The sequence below is a fragment of the Chrysemys picta genome, chromosome 2, assembly GCF_011386835.1.
Source record: "Chrysemys picta bellii isolate R12L10 chromosome 2, ASM1138683v2, whole genome shotgun sequence".
Lineage (NCBI taxonomy): Eukaryota > Metazoa > Chordata > Testudines > Emydidae > Chrysemys > Chrysemys picta.
The window spans coordinates 68,038,683-68,062,310 of record NC_088792.1 but is presented as its reverse complement, the minus strand read 5'-3'; the positions used below and the strand labels follow the sequence as shown (position 1 = coordinate 68,062,310).

The 23,628-nt window shown below is 41.9% G+C and overlaps 2 protein-coding genes across 4 annotated transcripts in view; one reads left to right on the top strand and one right to left on the bottom strand.

Moving 5' to 3' along the window:
* SCRN1 (secernin 1) overlaps nt 1-23,628 on the top strand; it is a 52,351-nt gene that overhangs the window by 3,406 nt on the left and 25,317 nt on the right. For 2 of the 3 annotated variants that reach the window (XM_005297014.5, XM_065587043.1), the window contains exons 2-3: nt 11,744-11,903; nt 21,260-21,441. In XM_005297014.5, coding sequence (XP_005297071.2) covers nt 11,745-11,903; nt 21,260-21,441 — 341 coding nt within the window. In that variant the 5' untranslated portion in view covers nt 11,744. Of the gene's footprint in view, nt 1-11,500; nt 11,518-11,743; nt 11,904-21,259; nt 21,442-23,628 lie in introns of those variants that run through there. The other variant, XM_042861869.2, reaches the window with a different exon arrangement.
* Nucleotides 7,243-23,628, bottom strand: part of WIPF3 (WAS/WASL interacting protein family member 3) — a 96,480-nt gene continuing 80,094 nt past the window's right edge. Inside the window, exon 8 of the mRNA XM_042861836.2 lies at nt 7,243-7,718. Coding sequence (XP_042717770.2) covers nt 7,657-7,718 — 62 coding nt within the window. The 3' untranslated portion in view covers nt 7,243-7,656. The remainder of the gene's footprint in view (nt 7,719-23,628) is intronic.

The window sequence follows — 23,628 nt, the reverse complement described above, 5'->3', positions numbered from 1 at the left end:
TGAGGGAGAGGGAAGTAATTGCTAGGAGGGAGCTTGGGTGTGAACTTTGAGGGTTGTTGGGTATGGATGGGAAAAGTATGGAACAGGGTTTTTTGGGGGGTGGGAAGGGATTGTTAGGGAGCTTCCCCTATGCAGACGTTGGCTGACCCCTAGCCTCTCCTTCAGTCAGGCACATCTATCCCTATCCCCATGTGTCCTGGTAGCCCTGTCCATGTGTCCCTTCACCCCCACTCAGACACCCACTCCCCCATCCCCATGTGACCCTGCATCTCCTCCCCCGTCTCAATGTGTCTCTGTGCCCCCACTCAGCCACCCCCATCTGTATGTGGCTCTGTAGCCCCTCCCTGTCACCATGTGGCCCTGCATATCCCTCCCCTTGTGGCCCTGTGCTTTCAATGCCATTTAGCTCCTGCCCCAATCTGTCCTCTCCCCTTAATCCTTATGAGCCCCTGTCTGACCCCCCTCAGCCCCACGCTATCTTTCTCCCCATAGACCCTGTCTCCTGACCTGGTCCAATAGACGCTGTGAAGAAGGCAGGCTCTTTCTCTTCCCTAGCTGGCCGGGAGCTGCTGCTCTGTTCTCTCTGGTGGGCAAAGGCGGAACTGCAGCAACTTTCTGGCAGAAGCTTTTTTCTGCCCCAGAACTTTAAAATATGCACGGCTCATTAATTATGCACACACAGTTGTGCAGAATACCCCCAGGAGTAAATTCTCCTCCTGTGTAATGGGTCAACACATCCTTTAAATCAGCGGTTTTCAAACCTTTTGAGCTGAGCCCCCTGTTTGAGTTACAAGTTTTGACTATGCCTCCTCTCCCTCCCCCAGACAAAAGTAGGCACATGCAAACTGGGATGCTAGAATAATTTGTATAGTGGGGGTACTAGGAGCCATTGAACCAAACTGTAAATCCTGTACATGATGGAAACCACTTCAAGCTAGGGGGTGTGGCAGCATCCCTAGTTCCAGAACCTATGCATGCAAAAATATGCTTGATAACCTATTCATAAACCCAACAGAGACCTTAATCCAACATTAATTAAATTACCTACACCTGTAAGTTTCAAATAAATAGATACTGATGTCAACGTACAGTGCAGCATAATATAGCTACCTCCTCTATCTATATTCTATAGAAGTGATTTTAATTGTGTATTCTGTCTGAATATGCAGCATGTAATACATACTGTGCCTAGAGTCCTGTGCTTTGTCCACAAGACCACTCTCCTCTTATCCATTTTATGTACAAATAAGATTACTTTTACTGCAGACCCTCCCCCAGTATAGTCATAATGAGAGCCCTGCAAATCCATGGATATCCGCTTGATACCCACAGATAGTCAATCAGATGTGGATAGTTGATCACATGCGGCACCTGGCCCACGGCATGTGGCTCAGGCAGCATGGGGGATGCAGCGCACTCGGGGCCGGTGGCCAGCAGCCAGTGGCTGGGGCTGGGCAGCAGGCCGGAGTCAGGGCTGTCCAGCACCTGCTTGCTGTGCCGCTTCCTGTCCAGCAGCTCGGGCCCCTCGGGCAGTGCTAGTGTTCTGGCCATGGCCTGGCCCGGCAGCACTGGCCATGCTCCTGGCCTGCCGGCTCCTGGGCAGCAGGACCCACCCCCGGCAATTGGTGCGGGTGAGCCCCTAGCATCCCACCCCTCCACCCTGCCATGATGCAACAGTGCTGCTGCCATAGCTCATGAGCTCCCAGGAGAAGCACGTGATGTGATGCCCCTTCACCTCAAGATCCTGCCCCCGCACTGCCCCTTACCTCCAGTCTCCGCCCTCGCGCCGCCTCTTCCCTGCAAGATCCCCCCTGCTCACTCATCTCTGCCCTCTTCCCCATTGCTAGCCCTTGTGAGACAGCTTGCTGCTGCAGGTGCAGATACACATAAAATATGGCTAGCGGATCGCAGGTAGGATGCATGTTAATTCTGGCAGATGCGGATCCACATTTTTGTATCCGCACAGGGCTCTAAGCATAATATTGCATGTTTTTTCAATTTTTAAAACCTTCCAGTGCCTCAAGTTGTGAACCATTATCTCTTTGTGACTTGCATATCAGATTCTCTTCTTTGTTCCAGCCCTGCTGCAGAATGAATCTTGCTTTTATTAGGTGTATTTTGGATCATCAGTTTCCTCTTCTGCGGGATATGATGGTCATGTATCTTTAATAATTTGTATATACAAGTACTGTCAAGACACTGCCAGACTTGTAAAAGAGATTGGCATCTCAGATTACGTAAAATATACACACTAATGTTAAAGATATGGAAATAGATTTCTACTCTAGGTACATGTAAAATGTTATATGAATTATTACAAAGTCCACAATTAACTTCCCTATCTCAACAAAGCTGAACCTGTTTTCTCTCCACCAGCACAGAAATACCCAAGACAACATGTGGTGCACCTTGAATGTCACCCTACTTAGGCTTTCCCGTCAGGGAAGAAGCAAATTCCAATACTGAGGACCTTCACTGGGGGGGGGGGGGGGGGGGAGGAAGGAAAGCAAACCCTGTCTCCAGTTTCCTCAGACAACATAGGTGATCTCAGCTGTGATCTGTAAGGCGGCCAGCAGCAAACCTTTTCTAGATAGAGAAGTTGCAGCACACTATACTATTGGTGCTATATAAATAGCCGTTGTTGTAAACAATTTCTGATGGTTGAAGTGTGTACTCCTTTAAGTTCTGTAATATCTCTGGCCTCTAGCAGAGGCTAATTTTTTTTCTTGTTCTCAAGGCGAGATTTGGAGGGTCTTATTTATGAGACTTGGCTGGCTGTTATAGGATGATTTGGGGGGGATCCAAAACTTCACTTCATCCCATTCCTTTAAGACTTTTGATTTGTCTTAGGATGGGAGGGACTGAAGGATTTTATGTATTGGTGAATGACTTAAGTATTGCTCTTAGCAAGCATTAAAGATGTAAATGTAGAGTTCTTTAAAGATTAAAAATCCCTTTTGCAGGGCACTTTAATGGAAATAAAAACAGTGATTAACACCAGGGAAATCAAGGACCAAGGAGTCCAATAGTGGATTATGTAGGATGGAATAATGAGCAAGTGTGTGTAAACCAACTAAGTGTTCCTTCACTAGACCCAGGGCCGGCTCCAGGCACCAGCCTGACAAGCAGGTGCTTGGGGCGGCCGCTCCGGCAAGGGGCGGCAAGTCCAGGTATTCGGCGGCAATTCGGCGGACGGTCCCCCACTCCCGCTGGGAGCAAAGGACCTCCCGCCGAATTGCCGCCGGAGATCGCGATCGTGGCTTTTTTTTTTTTTTTTCCGGCTGCTTGGGGCGGCCAAAACCCTGGAGCCGGCCCTGTCTAGACCTTTAGGTAGTGCTAAAACAAACTGAGTCAAGTTATGTTAATAAATCTTAAGTCAGTGAAGACAGGGACAATCTGTCATGTTATTGTTAACCACAACCAGCTGACACAATATTAACTTAGTTTCCATAGGGTTTTACCAATGACAAGCTAACATGTACACACACAACTTGTCGACACTGACTGCCAAGTCGTAACTCCCATGTTAAAATTCCTCCTCCTCCATGTCATGTTCTACTACTACCTAACTTTCTAGTAAAGACTAGCCCGTATGATCTCAGCTAAGACAAACCAAGGGAAATTGTTTGAAAATGCATCATACTGATTGTTTTGGTGTTACTTTAAGAGATGTTGGAGGATTTCTGTGAATAGATTGCGTAGCTGTAGGAAATGTAGAGACCACTTTGGGCTTTCATGTTAGGCTTTGTGGGGAACACCTTGATATATTGTAACATTTTGTATTTTTAAAATGAAATAATTTGATAAAGAAATAATCCAACCAAACTATGATACTTCTCCATTCTGATGAATTAGAACACAGTTGGTGCAGAACCACCAGTTATTTTTAATATTTCCTTGTAGCACAGCAGTGCTCTGTTACACTCCTTAAAGAAATAGGTCTATAGACAGAAATAGCCTGTGCGGAGATTATGAATTTTCAGTTTCCACTGTTCAGGAAATGTTAAATAAATCTACTGGACAGATATGTGCTTTGTATATCAAAATCACTTATAACCCTAAAACCTTAGCCAACCTGCCTTTTTCATATTAAATCTAAAGATTTTTTAATATATGACTAATGGGGAGAATTTTTTGGTTTCACTGAGATAAAGCTTCAGGGCACTTTGTCAAGACAGGCAGTTAAAACAGTGCAAAGACTGAGTATTCATTCAGTTCAATAAACGCTAGTTAAACGTCAAGACAGACTTTTATTCTGACCCAACTTTCCCACACTTGTCTAGTTTTTTTGTAGACAGTTTCCTAGTTACTGAAATGCTGCATTTTCACCGTAAGACCGTTGTTTTTGCAATCTGAAGACAAAGGACCAGTCGTAGGCAAGAAACACTTGCATGCAATCTTACTGTCCCAGAAATAGGAGTCAGATTGGCTAAACAGGAAGGCATCGCAAAGTATTAATATCTAAGTTTGTAATTCTAATACACTAGATAAATATTTCCAAGTAAAATTGAGGAACAACACCTATAAAAGCATCCACTATCAAGTCCTATGTTTACATAGATTATAACTTTGTGAAACTCGTAATGGAAATTTCTTGCTTGGTGTCTATATGGTGATTTCTTTAAAATAGCTTGAGTAAAAATGGCTTACCTTTGAAATCTGAAGTTTGGTATGGAAGTAATTCTTGCAGAGAAGCAATATGTGGCCTTATTCTGGACAAAATTGACTTTGACTTGATCAAGTTAAGAGTGTTTAGAAATCATGTCCTCAGTATACATGGTTGACTTTTTTGGGGACACTAAACCAAGAACATACATGTAAGCATTATAAAAACATAGCTTATTTAGCTTGTCGTTCCTAAACTGGCTCCAAATCATCCTGGTCAAATTTCCAGATGTCTTGGAGCAAGTCCGCATGCTCTGAGTGATCCAGCTATCTATTACTTTGGCCTTCCATTAGCAAAATAGTGTCTCATTGTCTCTAATGCAGACCTCTGTGAGGTAGAGACGTATTATTTTCATTTTAGAGACTGGAGAATGGAGGCATAGAGATATAGGCCCTGGCTACACTAGAAAGGATTTGCCAGATAACTGTTCTGGCAAGCCATGTCGGGGAGATGCAGCTTATACCACCAAAAGTTTCCAGTTCCCAAATGAAATAAGCTGTAACAGCAAGCGCACTGCTTTGCTGGTATAATTGTGTCTATACTACTTGGGCTTTTCCTGGCATATCCATGTCTTTTAGGGGTGTGATTAATTTATTTTTTTCTCTCCACACTGCAAACAGACATAGCTATTACAGCAAAATTTAAGTGTAGACCAGGCCCAAGTGACTTGCCCAAGGCCATACAGGAAGCCTGTGGCAGAGCAGGGAGTTGAACACGGGCCTTCCAAGTATTGAGGCCAGTGCCCCAAACACTGGACCATCTTTCCTGCTGTGGCTGCTTTTCCTTATGTAAGAGCCCTGTTGGCCTAGGACATGAGTTCACACTATGGAAAAGTTTGAGGACTACTTCTTGAAATGCTCATGGACTACCTCCTCTGAAAACACCATCCCACATCACTTCATTCCTGTAGCAACTCTAGCACAAAGTGAATACCTACTTTAAAAGTGTTTCTTTCCCAAGAACTAACCCCCGCTCTCCTCCATTTCATTTCCCTTTTTCTCTGGCCTCGGACCTTGTCTCTGCTGCCTCCTTTTCTGAAATCTTTGAAGAACAGAATTTCATCTTAAAATTAAATTGCAGATGCACAATAAAAATTGTCTCAACTCGTTTTGAGAGTGTTTAGTGCATGCTGAAAAACCCTGGTTTGTTTACCTGCCGCGTCCGCAGGTTTGGCCGTTCACAGTTCCCACTGCCTGCGGTTCGCCGTTCCAGGCCAATGGGGGCTGCGGGAAGCAGTGGCCAGCACATCCCTCAGCCCGCACCGCTTCCCACAGCCCCCATTGGCCTGGGACGGCGAACCGTGGCCAGTGGGAGCTGCAATCAGCTGAACCTGCGGACGCGGCAGGCAAACAAACCGGCTTGGCCCGCCAGGGGGCTTATCCTGGTGGGCCGCGGGCCAAAGGTTGCCGATCCCTGATCTACAGCAAGGGAGATTTGGGTTAGCTATTAAGAAAAGCTTTCTAACCATAAGGATAGGTAAGCACTGGAATAGGCTTCCAAGGGCCTCATTGGAGGTTAAGAATAGGTTAGACAAACACCTGTCAGGAATGGTAGGTTTATTTGGTCCTGTTTCAGCACAAGGGGCTGGATTTGAGGACCTCTCAAGGTCCCTTCTAGCAGGCGATTTTTACCTCTGGCACTGGGGGGACCAATAGCAATAGATTGCCTCATTTCTGGTGCCCAAATTTTAAAAAGGATGTTGAAAAACTGGAGAGGGTGCAGAAAATATCCACCAAAATTATCCAAGGGGTGAAAAAAATTACTTACAATGAGAGCATCAGAGAGCTTGATCTATTTAGCTTGTCAAAAAGATTGAGAGGTTATTTGATTAGTGTATAAATATCTTCATGGGGAGAAAATATCAGGTACTAAAGGGCTCGTTAATCTAGCAGAGAAAGGCATAACAAGAACAAGTGGCTGGAAGTTGAAGCTAGACAAATTCAGAGTAGAAATAATGCACAAATACGTTAACATTGAGGTGATAAACGTTGGAACAAACTGCCAAGGGGAAGAAATTCTCCATTGCTTGATGTTTTCATGTCAAGACTTCATGCCTTTCCGGGAAGTATGCTTTAGTCAAGTTACAGGGGTAACTGGGTAAAGTTAATTGCCTGAGATCTACGGGAGGTCAGAATAGATGATCTAATGATACATTCTGGCCTTGAAATCTCTCTCTTTTAAAACTCATAGATAATTTAAGTCTCTCATTCCATTTTTAGGAGTCTTTACCTCTGTCCCAATATCAAATATAGTTGTCCATTTAAAAAAAAAATGGAGACGTCTCCTCTTCTCCATTCACCTTTCCTCTCCATTCACCGTTCTACTTCAGTTAAAGAAATGTTGGCACTTAAAATGGGAAATACATGGAGGATATTTCAGTGTCTTTGGCTTTTTAAAATATGAAAATAAAGGGGTATATGCATGTATACACAGTGTTGACGAGTCCAGAGATTCTGCACGATGGAGTGAGCCTATTAAAGATGGGATGTCCTGCAGGATACTGCAATCTATCCTGTACATCTGTGACAGCACTGGTTATAAAAACCAAAACCAGGAACAGCACATGCAGCACTTAGATTTATTTAGATGGCTGTGGTGTCTCACCTGTGTCACTACCCTCCCCTGCACAGACTCAGTGAACAATAATGGCAGCTGTGTTCCCCATATTTCGCTTTGAGAACTTAATCCTATGTGGATAAATACATGAGAGAGTCTAATGGGAACTTAATATCCTTCTTACTATAACTTAGAATTTGTAAGGCACTTATATCATGGAAATGAAACCAGTGCAAATATCTACATAAACCAAAGATTGTAGCCCTGATAGATGTAAAATCTCAACTTTAAAATGTAAAATCTCTAGATTTGTAATCCATATCTGCCTTGACATAGTTTTAGGTTAAAAATATGGCACAGGCTGACTCAAAAACTTGATCCTGTTGTTCAGACTCGTGGCTTCTAAAACTCTAATGTAGGTCATAGCTGATGTTTCACAGTGGGACATCCAGTCTGTTGTGTAGGGCTCTAAGACATTCTGTTCTATATCTTCTTTCTGCAACAAAGTATTACGCAGATTAGCTCCTAATGGTGACTTTGTCAAACTGAGTTTAATTCTGCGATCTTTAAATGAAATTTATCACAATGAGAGATTATACTGGAAAATAAAGGAATACGTTAAATCAAAGGTTCTTCATATTGTACAGGCACACATTAAGTAGACTGCCATGGTAACCAGAAGACAACTAAAGAAATACAAAGGTAACAGCATATAAAGCCAAGTTCCCTTTATAATTAATTTTTATCAAACTGCACTTGATGAGTGAGATCAGTCAAATGATATTAATTACCTGTGAGTTGTCACTTCAGATATCACTGCAGAATTGGATTGTTTTCTGACTTTCTTGCTGTCTATTCTGATCTACATCAAACCAGTGTATTATCAATCTTTCACAAATAACCTACCTGGAACTACTTAACTGCTCACACAAAGAATGTGCGGAAGTTAAAACCTACTGGTACAGGGCCAGCTCCACAGCTGTTGTCCATCTGTGTAGTTCCATTGTTATGAATAATTCACACTGGCTGAAAATAAGGATTTTTAACCTTAAATTGGACAGTAGGTACCTCTGTTTAACTCTTAATGGTGTGATGTCTATTTCACAATATTGAAAACCAGCAATTACCTATGTTTAATGAACAAAAACCATTGGCTGCTATCACATCTGCCTATGCTGGTTTCCAAGAATTGCTGCATCTAAGCACTGTGTTTCAGAGAAACGTTAGGACAGTGCCAGTGATCATGTAGTGCAAGTTTAAGTTAGCACAGTCATGGGGAGTTTCTTTGGTTAAATAGAAGCGTCCACACGGGAGCACCATACAGTTTATGTATGAAGAGTATATGTATGAGAATATGGGCTTGTGAGCTAGAAAATGTTGAAGTAACACAAAATATGCCTCTGTAGTTGTGACAATATAGCAAGAGACATTCTTCTACGTGTATTTACAGTAGTACATGCTATGTGCTAGTCTTTCCAAAGACTTAAGAACAATCCCTGCTCAGAGGACCATTTAAGGATGACAAGTACAGGTTAGGGAAGGAGGGACAATAGATAACTGTATATACAAGCCTACTGAATTCAGTACAGGCAGTATGACAGAAGCGGGTCTTTAAGACTTAAATATGAACAGAGTAGAGACCTTGAAGATGAGCTCCGGGAGGACATAATATGCATGGAAGAAGGCATGGAGGTGATTGTGAGAATCTGATAAACTGAGGAGGCTGAGAGCACTGGTAGAAAGACGGGGGAGGTTCATCGCAGAACTTAACTAGATATAAACAGTATGTAGAGCTTTGAAGGTTGTGAGAAGCTGAAATGATAAGTCAATGGAGGCATTCAGAGAAGGTTGTTACGTGATCAGCCAGATGGGCAAAGAAGTTGGAGTTTAGCAGTAGCATTCTGAACAAACTGAAGGGGGCAGATATTGCAGAGTCAGTGATGCATGTTTGAATGAGGCATTTAGGATTCTAGGCAAAACTCCTACCCAACAGACTGTATGTGCTCCCATCCATATATGTATGCATAGAACAAGAGTTTAGTGTCAGGCTCTTAAGTATATTTATAGAAGAAAAAAGTAAGGAGAATATTAATCAGTTTTGCCAACCAGATTGCCAGTATATCAAGTGAAGGGCTTTATTTTAGGTTGCAATATTTCTCTGCTGTTTACTTCATACACATATCTGCATTGGGGCAAACAGAACACCAACAATGGGGAAGATTGTAAGGTAGTTAAAAAAATCCAGAGCACTAGAGATTCTGTTTTTACTGTCCTGTCAGTTGCAGTGATGTCTGCTGTGGGAAAGCTATTTCCCACGTTGGACGTTATAATGGACATGCAGGAGCACCGTTAGAGATACATGTTCAACAAATGTGGTATGTAAAGGTCTCGACGCAAACACTAGCACTCAAAACTTTGTACTTGGCATACTGGAAGATTGGTTCCAGTAAAAATTGGCTGTGATTACAAGGTGGATCATACAACTTACTGTAGAATCAGGAAAATACTATAGATACATTTCAAAAGGGAATAAGCACTTGCTGAAGTGAATGAAATCAGAACTACAGAATATAGAGCTTAATTTGAGGCTGGTTGAAACTATATCAGCTTTCAAAGTGTGAGCAAAATAAGTACAGTTTGTCCTTACTGTGCCAAAAACCTCACTGTTGAGAAAATTGCTTATGCCGAAAGGGGCTTTAGCATTTTGCAGAATGTCCAATATCTGCTTTTTGAATGTTGCATGCTATTTAGGTGAGCCAAGCCAATAGGTAGGCTATAAGTCAGGGATAGTATGTGAGAGAGACCTGTCAGCACTGTAATGCTCCAATACCACCTCTTGTCTCTGTGACCCTAACCTACTAGTGACAATGTGACTCATCGTCCAGCAGGAAGAGTTGAATGATCTCTGCCCTAAAATCAGGTAATTTTTGGAATGTGGGTTGAATTTGGCAAATAGTTTCAGCAGGAAAAAAAGAATCTTTTTTTAAGCCAAAACATTTCATTCCAATGTTTTTGAAATGTTTCATCTTTGTTTCAAGGTCTTTTGGTTAGAAATTTAGTTTTAAGCAAAAAAAATAAAAAACTCCAAACCCCACCAAAAACTAAACATGTGTTTTTTTTAAACTCAAAATGAAATCTTTGGATTTTTTTTATGTTGGTGAAGAAGAAACAAAATTGTTTCTGGATTTCAGGTTAGCCACCTAATAAAATAAAAAAAAAATCTGTTTGCTCAGTTCTATTTATAGTTTTAAAAATGTTTGTTTCAAGTATTGAATTGTATGCAGTGCATGATGTTTAAAGTTTTCAGATATTATATAAGTCAATGACCAAAGGCAGCTTTGTAATAGAGTACCACATATTTGAGAGAGTCATTGCTATAACTTAAGCAATCGTTGTTGGGAACTTTTTGATCATATGGTTTCGATTAAATCTGCTACTTTTCAAGTGACTCCTGCAGACAGAGAAGGGGCAGTTCTCGTTTTTATTAATTTGGGAGGTACTCTGATACCATAGTGACGAGCTATAGAAGTACCAAAGTAAACAGTTGCATTTTTTCCCCAAATGTCTTACACTGTAACACCTTTCCTTTTAGGGACGCTTGTACTGTTTGTACTGTGTCTTGAATAATTTTCTTTTGAATTTACATCTGATAGATGAAGTTTCTGTGCTTAAAGACAAACCATGATTGTTTGACGGAATAGTCATCCAGTAGTTTGTCTACAGTAGGATGTGTTTTGCCTCAAGTTAGCGGGTTAACCTGCATAAATATATTAACTGGCAGTTTGGACACTTTGAACATTTGTATCCTGATAAAAGCATTGGAGGAGTTTCCAGACTAGCCTTTACAAACTGGCAATCAATTAACATGAGGTTTAAAAATCTCCAGACACACAATAGAAGAAAACCAGGTTCAATCACTTAGCAGTTACTATTATAACTCTTCTTTTTGGATAGGTAGTTAAACTGACAGGCAGCCTCCGCTACCACTTGCGCTTTATGTATATTTTAGTCCTAGTTCCAGTTATACCATTATACCATTTGAGAGATTACTCGTCTTTTTTTTTTTTAACTGCATTAGAAGAAGACGACTACAGTAGAATATTTAACATTCTTCTGCATTTCTCTGCTCTGGTGCAGTGCCTATTTCTGAGTCAGCAGAATGCTTCTAGGTCAAGTGTTACTCTGCATCAGAGTTGTTTAATATCTTCCTTCTTCAGAGGCTGACTGGTCTTATTACCAAGGCACAATCACCTTCTCTTCTCCCCTGCTCCTTACACCTCTGCCTTCACAGATGTGTATGGGAAGTCTGTAGCTCACTGTAATTTAATTGTGTTTATCGAACCCCAAATAAGACTAAGCTGACCTGATCTGTTTCTCTTTCACTAACTGCACTTAACTGACATGACAAGGGAATAAGATGAAATACTTGTTCTCCAGCTCTAGCTACGTATTTAATGATTTTTGAAAGTTTGTTGAAATACTAGTCAGACTTTCATTACCCTTTTCCCTTCACTTTTTTAGGATGGCTGTGGCTCCTCCCAGTTATTGTTTTGTTGCTTTTCCACCACGCACTAAAGATGGGCTTGTTGTGTTTGGAAAAAATTCTGCACGGCCTCGAGAAGAAGTACAGGAGGTGGTCTACTTTGCTGCTGCTGCTCATGATCCAGGAAGCAAAGTTGAGGTAATGGGCTTCATTGTGCTTAAAATTACAGTATAAGCGAGTGCCATTTCAAACGGTAAAGGTGCCCCTTGTATTCCTGTCAGATTTTGGAGTCTGTATTCCCTAAACTCAAATTTATAAGGTCCAGAATGATTGAATAATGCTTCATTCTGAGCCTGTCTACCAGGACAAGCCTTAGGAGTTGGGGAGGGCTGGTGAGAAGATTCTTGGGAGTTCCCAAATGGCAACTACAGTAAAAGCTGTGTTATCCTGCACTTTACCAGTCGGAAAGCTCTAGAGACCAGCATTTTCTGCAGTGGACAGGCTGACTTGTTTACAACTTCGCTGCTTGTGCTGTGGTCTGTACTACTTGCCAATACTCATTTTTCTGTCAAGGTAAAATTTTCCTAATAAGCTGGGAATAGCAACAAACATTTATTCCTTTCAACTGACACATCCTTTCAAACATCAAAAGGAATGAGTTGGTCAGTGCTGCTCTTATCTGTCCCAGTTAATGCATGTCTAATTTAAAGGTGCAGCAAACCTCTAGCATTTACATGCCCTGTATTAAACTACTGAACTTTGGGTCTGCAGGAACCCTCTTTTCCTAAAGGACCAGATGCTGTTAATTGCTGTGGTGCATGGAAATGCTGCAATAAATCTGTGCTGGTTCGTAGAACATAACACTGTTACTGTAGCATTCCTGACAAATTCTTTATTGCTGAATCAGTTTTGTCATCTGGCACCTGTTGAGAATTCTCCCTGGCTGCAGTGCCTCAGTGCACTTTGTGGTATTTTGTTTATTTGCAAATTGTTATACTAATGTTTATTTAGTATTTCCAATGCCTGAAATTCCCTGACAAAACCAAGTGTATAATTCTACTATGAATTGCAAGTAAATAGTTCAGTTTTCCATCCTCTAAAGTTTGCCTTTGACTAAACTGCAATCCTGTCATCAGTCTTTTCAAGTGGAAGAGCTAAGGACAATACAGCTAGGGATGTTAAGATGCATGTACAAAATCTTCCATGTGTTACTGATTGCTGCTTGAAATCTGAATGTAGGAACAATATACAGTATTGGTCTTTTGCTCCAATGTTATATATATATATATATAGTGCTAAGCCTACTAGAAGGTAGAGTTCTTACCAAGTTATGCTACTTGCCTTATAGCAGAAGTGAGCAAACCACAAACTACTATGAGCCCTACAGTATTCGCATAGAGTGATCCAAAAATGAAAGTGTGCACCTGGGTAGTTGGCGTGATCTCTTCTACCTGTATCCCAGAATCTATAGGTTTTCTAAAACATCCCATCACCACTGTCTTCGTCGACCAAGGACAAATTCTGACTTGGCCACTATGATATACTAGCTTGGCTGGCAGTGCTAGGAATCAGACTCCTGCTGACCAAGTACAATAGGAACAGCACAATAGTTGCTTTTCATTAATATAAGAGAATCTCTTGTGCTTGTCTTCATTCCCCCATCTTATTGGAAAGCTTTGTACTATATTTAGATCTGTCATCAATTTTTTTCCTTTATGCTAGAAGTGAAACAGAAGAACCAGGCTGCCTGATTCTCCTTAGTGTGGGTGGTGGTGGGGTGGGGGGGAATTGCATGCAAAGTCTCTTGTGCTTTCTTGTACCTTGCTGCCCCATTTTCCCCCTGAACTCTTCCTGTTTCAAGCAGCAGCAGCGAGAAGTGAGGGCAGTGCTATGAGCACACATGCAGCTTTTTGTCATTCTAGGCTGAATTTTTAGAAGTATTTAAGTGATCATGGCTACAATTCTAAAATTAAAAATGCTAGTTACAAAAATTTGAGACTTTATGTTGCTATCACTTGTAGGATGCATGCCTCAGATTTCAGTAAAATGATAGCGTGCTGCAGTTAAAATTTTAGCTAGATGTACTCATCAGAATCAGTGATCAACATTTGTAGTTTTAGCTACATTGTAGTGACTTATGTGCCAGTTTTCTATGAATGGTGCATACAATGAGAGTAAGGCCAACCGCATTCAAAAATCATGAGGCAGCTCCACCACGGCTCAGCACCCCCCTCCCCCAAATCACAATTAGCTTCAATCGTGGTTTTTTTTTAAAGTTATTTGCGTTCTGGTTTCTGAGGCTGTAGAGTTCACGTTGTTAAGCTTTAACCAAGAGGACCAGAAATTAGGGTTACCATCCGTCCGTATTTCCCCGGACGGACATGTCCGGCTTTTGCGTCTCTAAATAGCCGTCCGGGAGGAATTGGTAACAAGGTTAAAATGTCCGGGTTTTTTTCTCCCTCGCCTCCCTCCCTCCCTTCCATGCAGAGTGTGGCTGCTGATTGGGCGGCTAGGCCGATTGACCCACTCCCATTGGCCTCCAGCAGCCAGAGCCCTCCCCTGCTCCCCCCTCCCTCTCTCTGTAGTCCTCTGTAACACACAAACAGACCCACGTGGAGCCAGAATGGTAAGGGGAGTGGGGGGGTGCAGTTAGGGAGTGGGGGAGTGTTGGATGGGTCCCCAGCCTCCACCTGCCACCCCCCCTCCGTGCATCCCCCCCTCGGTGGGTCCCCCATTCCTGTCTGCCTGCTGGCTCGGCAGTACATGCAGACAACTGCTGTCTGCTGCCCCTGGGTCCTAGTGCCCCCATCCACTAATGGGAAGACAGGCTGCCCTTACCCTGCCCTTCCACCCTAGCCCTGAGCCTCTCCAACACCCCAAACCCCCCAGCCTTCATCCCCACACACCCTAATCCTCTGCTCCATCCCTGAGCCCCCTCCTGCATCATGAACCCCTCATCCCCAGACCCACAGCCCTCACCCCTGCATCCCCTCCTATCCCCAAACTCCCTCCCAATCCCCCTCCCTCTTCCCACACACCCCCTCCTGCCCTCAAACTTCCTCCTAAAGCCTGCACCCCCTCCCTTTGCACCGCCTCTCACCCCCAAACTCCATCCCAGAGCCTGCACCCCTCACCCCCTCCTGCACACCCACCCCCTGCCCCAGCCCGGAGCCTGCACCCAGCACCCAAACTCTATCCCAGAACCTGCACCCCTCCTGCACCCTAATCCCCAGCCCAGGACCTGCACCCCAGACCTCCTCCCCCCACCCAAACCCCCTCCCAGAGCCTTAGGCAGGTGGGGTGGGGGGTTCTGGGCACCACCAAAATTTCTACAACCCTGCCACCCATGCGAGTGGATAAGGGTCAGGGCAGTCAGGGAACAGGTAGGGTCCTGGGGGGGGGCAGTTAGGGTAGGGGGTTCTCAGCAGGGGACAGTCAGGGGACAAGAAGCAGGGGGGGTTGGGGTTCTGAGGGGAGCAGTCAGGGGGTGGGAAGTGGGAGGGAGTGGATGGGGCGGGGCTAGGGCGGGGCTTCCCCCCCCCCCCAGTGTCCTCTTTTTTGTTTGTGGAAATATGGTAACCCTACAGAAATGTGCTCTGTTTTAAAATGGAAGCTGAGGTTGTCACAAGCACATGGCTCCAGGAGCTGGGGCTTTAAGAAAAAACACCAAATATTCCAAGAGATGGCAACAGTGACTGGGGGAGAGGCCACACACCCAGGCTAGTATGGAGAACCAGAAGGGAAAGTATATGGGAATAAGTTCCTGCAATGCTGCTCCTGTCATGAAGTTGGCATTTTTAGAGCAGCCAGCATGACTAGAAACCCAGCTTTCTTTCTTCCTGCCCATCTCACCCCATTTTTCCACTACTGTTACCTTCTTCCCACTAATACAGGGGAAGAAAAGCTAATTCAGGCCATTTTAAGAACACCCTCTTCTTTTTGTGTGTTCTAGACTGAAAAAATTAATCGCACGATTGAAAAAATTAATATTTTGGATGTTTTTTACATCTTCAAATGTATTGATTTCAATTACAACACAAAATACAAAGTGTACAGTGCTCACTTTATATTTATTTTTAATTACAAATATTTGCACTGTAAAAAAACAAAAGAAATAGTATTTTTCAATTCACCTAATACAAGTACTGTAGTGCAAACTCTTTATCATGAAAGTTGAACTTACAAATATAGAATTATGTACAAAAAACTGCATTCAAAAATAAAACAATATACAATTTTAGATCCTGCAAATCCACTTATTCCTGAAGTTTTACATTGTTTTGTTTTTGAATGCAGTTATGTAACAACAACAAAAAATCTACATTTGTAAGTTGTACTTTCATGACAAAGAGATTGCACTACAGTACTTGTATGAGGTGAATTGAAAAATACTATTTCTTTTGTTTATATTTTTACAGTGCAACTATTTGATTTCAGTTACAATACAGAATACAATATATATGAAAATGTAGAAAAACATCCAAACTATTTAATAAATTGCAATTGGTATTCTATTGTTTAACAATGCGATTAAAATTGCGATTAATTGCGATTATTTTTTAATTGTGATTCATTTTGAGTTAATCACATGAGTTAACTGCAACTAATCGACAGCCCTAGTTGAAATCCAAGCAAATTACGCAAGCACAAAAGTTATTTTAACTTGGATTAAAATATAGAAGCTGAAATTGCACAGAATTTCTGTGTAAAAATACAGACTGTCTTCAATGCATGTAGACAATTCAGAGAATATGAAAAAAAAAATCGGTATAGAATGAAGTGGCAGCATTTTATTGGTTTGCTACTTTACTAGCTCCCACTGTGCTCAATGAATTCTCTGTTATGGAATGAGACCTTTTCAGAATTGAGAGATTAAAACAGAGATGCCTCCAGGTGTTTTCACAGCTCAGCAGATACATTTCTTGTAGAATGTACTGCATCCTTGCAACAAGAGTGGAAGGAATGTGCTTTAACTGCTACTACTATGTGCACGTGACAATGAATTGCCTCAATGAGCAGCAATCGGTCTTGTTTCCAGTGGTTTTTATTTTCCATACATCCTCAGATTTGGGAGGGAACCCCAGGCATTTTTGACTTATGGGGTGGGGTGTAAGTGTATGTAATCAGAACATGATGCTTTTGTGGAAAAGGAAAAAGTTTAAAACTCCCTAGACCTGGCTCTCTCCATCTACCTCTCTCTAAGTGCTCTCCTCCTCTCCCCAAGAAAATCAAAGCCCCCAATAAATTAAACACGATGAATGCCTAAATATAGAAGTTATGATCATCCAGTCAGGGAACAGAAATAATACCATGTCACTTAGGTGACCAGTGTAGTTAATTGTGAATTAATATTGAATATGTGCAGCAAACAGTTCATGAGCATTCTATAGCCTGCAATGTTTGCACAAAATATTTAAATACAAAACACATTTGTAGAAATCCTGATCTGTTGCCACACAGCTCAAACAAAAGGGCCAAGTTTAAATATAAGTTAGCCCAGCTGTAATTCTGTCCTGATGGGCACAACTCTCTTTTATGTTAACCCAAGTTGTGTACTTAACAAGAATAGAATATACTCATAGTAGTATGGAACGTCATACCTTCTTAGTGTCTGAAAGAAGATGCTGCAGTCCAGTAAATGGGAGATTTTTTTTTATCCCTACAAAAGCCATTTAGCAGTTGAGATAGAGAAGGGCTTATCTAAATGAAGACTTCATGGCAGGCTGGTGTGTGAGTAACTTTAAAGCAAAAGTACATCAAAGTGCACTATGGAACTGTTAGTGCTCCAAATGGACACTAATGTGAACTTGCCATGCACTCCCAGCTTGCTACAAACTAAGTGTTTGTTTAGACAAGCTCTAACTTTACGTTGGTATCTTCAGTATTTAAGATATTTCCTTTCCTAAGTATAGGGAAATACAGGGGAATGCTGCAGATGGTGAGGTGACTGCATCTATTTGTGCAAGGCAAAAATCAAAGCTTCACGTTGGCAACCATGCACATGACTTCCCTCTTCCATACAACTATTGACACTTTAGCAGTGAAGGTTTCCCCCTTTGATCCCTGTGACCGGGGTCCTAGTGGGGAGCCAGCTGTGGTCACTCAATTAGGATGAACTGCAAAGAATGGGGCAGACAATGCCCATAAAACTGGTGGATATTCCAATACTTAGATTTACCAAGCCAGCATAAAACAACTTCTTTATTATCTCACTGGTTACTCAGAAGTCCAAACAACACAGTTCCCTTAAAGTGATGCAGCCTCAGGCCTCCATCGAGGTACCCAAGTCAGATATGATGATTTCTGAAAATCTCATTTCATCATATAAAAGAAAAAGTTGTACCAATCCCAAAGGATTGTATACATTACCTCCCAGAAAAACAATGAGGAGTCTGGTGGCACCTCCCAAGTTATTGAATATTCCAGATCTTACCCAAATACACACTACAGCCAATTCTTATTAACTAAACTAAAATTTATTAAAAAAATGAGAGAGAGAGAGTATGGTTAAAAGATCAGTATACATACAGACATGAGTTCAATTCATTGAGGTTCAGATTCATAGCAGAGAGATGGTGAGCTTTGTAGTTGTTTCAGAAATAGTTCATAGGTTATAGACCAATGTCCAAATCTTATATTCAGGGTGTACCAGCATAACTGGGACCTCAGTCTTGTGACTCAAACTTCCTCTGATGAAGCCTAAGCAGATCTGAGATGACAGAATCAGGACCCAATGATCTTTTATACAATTTCATGTCTTTTGACAAGTTGGAATTTCCTCGGGAAACAAAAGGTAATTAGGATGACTTTGAAGGAGGTCCATCACCAGTACTTAGCTATACAAATTAACATAAGGCCATTTGCTTGTTCCTCCACCATTCACAGTACATTTCAAAGAGATGAATACCGAGATATCCCATATTTACAATTCATTTAAATGATAGGATGTTCTTTTGGCCTCTGAATTATCAGAATACAGCATAGACAGGGACTGTTGATTACATTGTGACCCTACTCATATATATGTATATACACAAAAACACAAACATTATTTCTCCACCTGTCTTTTGAGGGTTATTCATTTTGCAGGATGTTTAACCCTTTCTAGCCATGTGTCACAATCCCACAGATTGTTATAGTTTTGAGACAACCTATGGCCCATGAAGCTGGAAGGAATAAAACTAGAGAATCTGTGGCAGGAACAATAAATACAGGAACCTATACAATTGTGAAAAGGGATGCAAGGGGAGCCTCTCTCTCCTTTGTCAGAGGCTGCGGAGTCACGCCCTGCAGTACTTCTGCAGACTGTAGTTTTCTAAACCCAGGCAGCCTCCACATAACTTCAAAGCACGGCATCTCCTGCTTTAAGAAGTTCTTATTTTACAGAGGAAATCATCTCCCTGTCTTCATAGGCCTCCAAGAAGAACAAGATGAGAGCAGGACCAGAAACACAATGCTTAACTCCCAACAGGTTAGCCCATTTGCACAACTAGTAGTTGTGGAAGCATTGAGAACAGTCAGGATCACTGCATGTGACTGATCCAGGCTCTTCCTGGTTGGTGAGAGTAGAGAATGCCTGGGACCTCTACTAACAATGTCACACTTCTGATGAGGGAATCTACGAGTCATCCTAAAACATATAATTGGCCAACCAATACAAAAAGAAGAAATTGCTCAAGGGCAGAGACCTAAAGCTACCACCCAGCGTCTAATCTTTATTTTCTAAACAAGTTAATTGAGAAGCTAGCAAGAAAACCCTGTAACACCACCTTTTGATTGGCAGTAACTTGCCTTGTCCACACTGGCATCGTCATGTAGAGTACAGGCACTACATGTGCAGCTACATGCCACAGTGAAAGGCAGGCTGTGTCCACTGTGACCTGTAGCTACATGCGGGAGTGAAAGGCTCAGGCAGGCAGAGGTAGCGGGGAAGGATTCCGGCAGTGAGACTTTCCCTGCTGTCTCCCCACCGCAGAGCCCTTCCCTGCTGCAGGAGCCTTTCATTGTAATGGAGAAAGCAGGACACTACATTGCTTAAAAATAGCACTGTAGACACTGAAGGCATTGCATGGGCATGTAGAGAGTTGTGTGGGGTACATACCCTAGGGTTCAGGCATGTAGGGCATTATACTTGCTTAAGGCATGCCTCACTATCTATATTGCTATTTATACCCATGCTAACTGGGTGTGCAAGGGTCTGTACACTACATGCCGCTGTACCCTCGGACTTCAGAACGTGGTACAGAGACAATACGTGTTGCTATGGTGAATGACCTTTTTCCCCATAGATGGGGGAAATATATCAGTACTCCTCCTGCTGGAGGCTGCTGCAACACTTAATATAGCTGATGACCAGTCACCTCTCTCCAGCAGGATGACCTCCCAGAATGACCTTACACAGGAATGTTGACCAGTAAGGGGAGACTTATGAGTACAGAAGACAAGGTTTTCACGAGAGTAGGATCTAGACTGTGGAATGTATTCCTGAAAAAAAATGTGACCACAGTACTAATTGCATTCAAAACTAAAATAAAAACATTTCTTCACCTTCATTTCCCCTCACTTTTTTATTTCCTGTTGACTTTTTATTAAAAGACCTCCCCCCCCCCCTATGTGCAAATAACCTAACAATAAATCAGGCTTTTTCTTCTACAGTTTGGGAAGACCATTTCCATCTTTAAATGCTAGGGAGATGTTCAAACTACAGAGTAAAATAAAATGTGTTTGTAAAGGAAAACTGATGGATTATTCTCTTGCTTAGCTTTTCAAAGATGCACTCTTGGGTTTTTTTCCCCTCTTCTTGTCTGAACATATCCATAGACTTCTGATTTGTAATTTTAAATGGTCCACTGCAAAAACTTAAATTCAGGCAAATCAGTGTAGACGTTACTTTCCTGTGACCACTACCATTGTGTTCTGATAAACTCTTACAGTCATTATTTCTCCCACATATACACAACCAGCAAATTTAAATGGATATGGTTGGTATTTTCTCTGGAGGTCCTTTAGCTTATTCTGTTTTGTTGCAGCAATGGAGTAAATGTTTCATAAGGCACCTAATGTTGTATCCAGGTGAAGGTCCAGATTAGCCATGAGTATATGCATTCCATCTTTATAAACAGTATTACTACCTACAAAATGTGGTTTGTGTCCCTTATGTTTTGACAGGTATGGTATCTGTATTGCTGCTGTATGAGTTCTGTCTCCAGCTCAGCTGGTCTCTCATGATATGTATAATCTTTTGGCGGTCTGGTACTATCAACATGGAATATTAAAATGTTTCACCCTTTCTATAATGTGAAGATTAGTTGTGTTTTTTTCCCAAGTGACATACAAATTGTGTGATAATTGTAATAGCCCTTCTCTCGCTCCCCCTCCCCCATTTTTTGTGAAGCCTAGGAATACCATGTGTTTTAGAATTTGTGGGTATGGAAATGTAATCTACTAAAATCTCCTTGACTAGATTTCAGTATATAAGAAAATAATGTACTCGAGTGGAGCAAGATAATGGCTAGCTTTCAGTTTCGTTCAGCATTCTCTTTCCCCCAATGCAGTGTACATACATTGCAATTGATCAAGTGCCGAAGACTCATGCTATTATGCTAAGCAGACCTGCTTGGCTTTGGGGGGCAGAAATGGGAGCCAATGAACATGGAGTCTGCATCGCTAATGAAGCCATCACCACCAGAGAGCCAGCTTCTGAAACTGAAGCCCTGCTGGGAATGGATCTTGTCAGGTGGGTGGTTAATGGCTAGACTATGGATCTATTAAAGGCTGCAAGATGGTTGTATTGTATCAGGATATTGTGGTATTAGCAACAATGGCACAATATATCAATAAAGTAGACACTAAGATTGGGATTTAAAACTGTATAGGCTATAGACACCACCTATAGATACGCTATTTATACAGAGCCCTGAACATGATCAAGTTAACATTTTGCAACATTTGGAATATATCAAACTAGCAAATATTGCCACTTCAACCTAGTTTGCATTCATTAAAATCAGCACCATGTCTGCCTACCATACAGAACAGAAGTGATATATTGTCAAAATAAGGAAAGCTGTAGTAAGGAAGAAGTGATTAACTCACAGCTCTGTATTGCCCATCGTTTTCTTCTTTAAAGCATCCTACTCTGACCGAGAAAGCTTACTCCTACGCATAAATGCCCTAGAATAAGTAAGTTACTGTAGCCCCACTTCAGCACATGCATTCCAATGTAAACCCTTTGCCCTTCTGTTGAATGCTGACAAACAAACTTCTGAAAGTTCATTCACTCCAGGCTGGCTGCCTGAAAGGCTTGCTCTGCATTGTAAGTCTGAAGCTGCACATTGAGCAGCAGTGAGGAGAATCATAAAAACAAAACCAGGCAGGAGGAAGAAAGAAAATGGCACAAATGAGCTAATAGAAAACCTGAACTGCTTCTAGCGAGGGAGCAAATGGACTGCCACAAATGTAGGTAATGGTCAGAATAAAATGATTAACAAATTCTAAGGTGCCACAAGTACTCCTGTTCTTTTTGCGGATACAGACTAACATGGCTGCTACTCTGAAACCTGAAATAAAATGATTGTATCCCGTTGTTTAGCAAAGATTCTCTTTTTAATGGCATGTCCTATGGCTGGTTGATACTATCAAACTTATATTTGTCCCACAAGCTACTAGGTTTTTAACAAGTGACAGTTTGGATAAAGAGTTCTATGTGTAGTAAGTGTGAATCGTGGCAGGTCAGAAGTCTAGTTTAGCAGTTAAGTACATATGCCATTTAGTAACACTGGATCCACAGCAATATATGAGTAGATGCCAACCTAAGGAGAAATCAGTAGTGGTTCGGCATCACCCACTGTCTGAACAATTGATTCGGTGAAGGAGAGGACAAAGGTCAAAGCCAACAATAGCTCGCACCAAGGAGAACTAGAGATCACTATAAACGGCTAGCGTGCTGTTGAAATTCCCCTTTTTAGTTGTGAAAACTTCTAGAATACTGGATAATGACATTAAAATTCTCTTTTGGGTGATATCCAGAATACGGAGATCCAGCAAGTACAGAATCAATGCCTGTAGGCCATGTGGACACCATCGGTACTGACAGCACCACTTTTCAGCCATTTGCAGACCATGCCAGTTGCATGACTTGAGATTAATTGGGAGGGCAATCCATTGAGACATTCAAAGCATAATTACGGCTTGATCTACACTTAAAAAGTCGATTGGCGGTAATGAGAGCCACATCCCTGAAAGCTGTAGGTATGCTCACCTAATGCCCAATGTAGATGCAGTTATGTCAATGGAAAAATGCTTCCATCGACTCAGCTTCTGTTGTTCAGGGAAGTGGTGACAGGAAAACCCTCTTCCATTGGTGCAGGCTGGTTTATACTATGGCATTATGTCAGCATAGCTATAGTGATGTTGCTATGCCGGTACAGTCCCCATAGTGTTGATATACCTTAGGAAACATGCTCTCTTCTGCCCTAATTTTCCCTTCCCCCCACTTTCAAGTTCTATGTTGGCAGTAAGTCTTAGCTCTAGGCTTTTCAAACTTGGTATACGTTTTGCTTTTGTTTCAGAAAACAAGCTTCCTTCCTTGGAAATAGTTTCTAAACTTTACAGCTACCATAAGAGTATTTCAGAGTAGCAGCCATGTTAGTCTGTATCCGCAAAAAGAAGAACAGGAGTACTTGTGGTACCTTAGAGACTAACAAATTTATTAGAGCATAAGCTTTCGTGGACTACAGCCCACTTCTTCGGATGCATATAGAATGGAACATATATTGAGGAGATATATATACACACATACAGAGAGCATAAACAGGTGGGAGTTGTCTTACCAACTCTGAGAGGCCAATTAATTAAGAGAGAAAAAAAAGCTTTTGAAGTGATAATCAAGATAGCCCAGTACAGACAGTTTGATAAGAAGTGT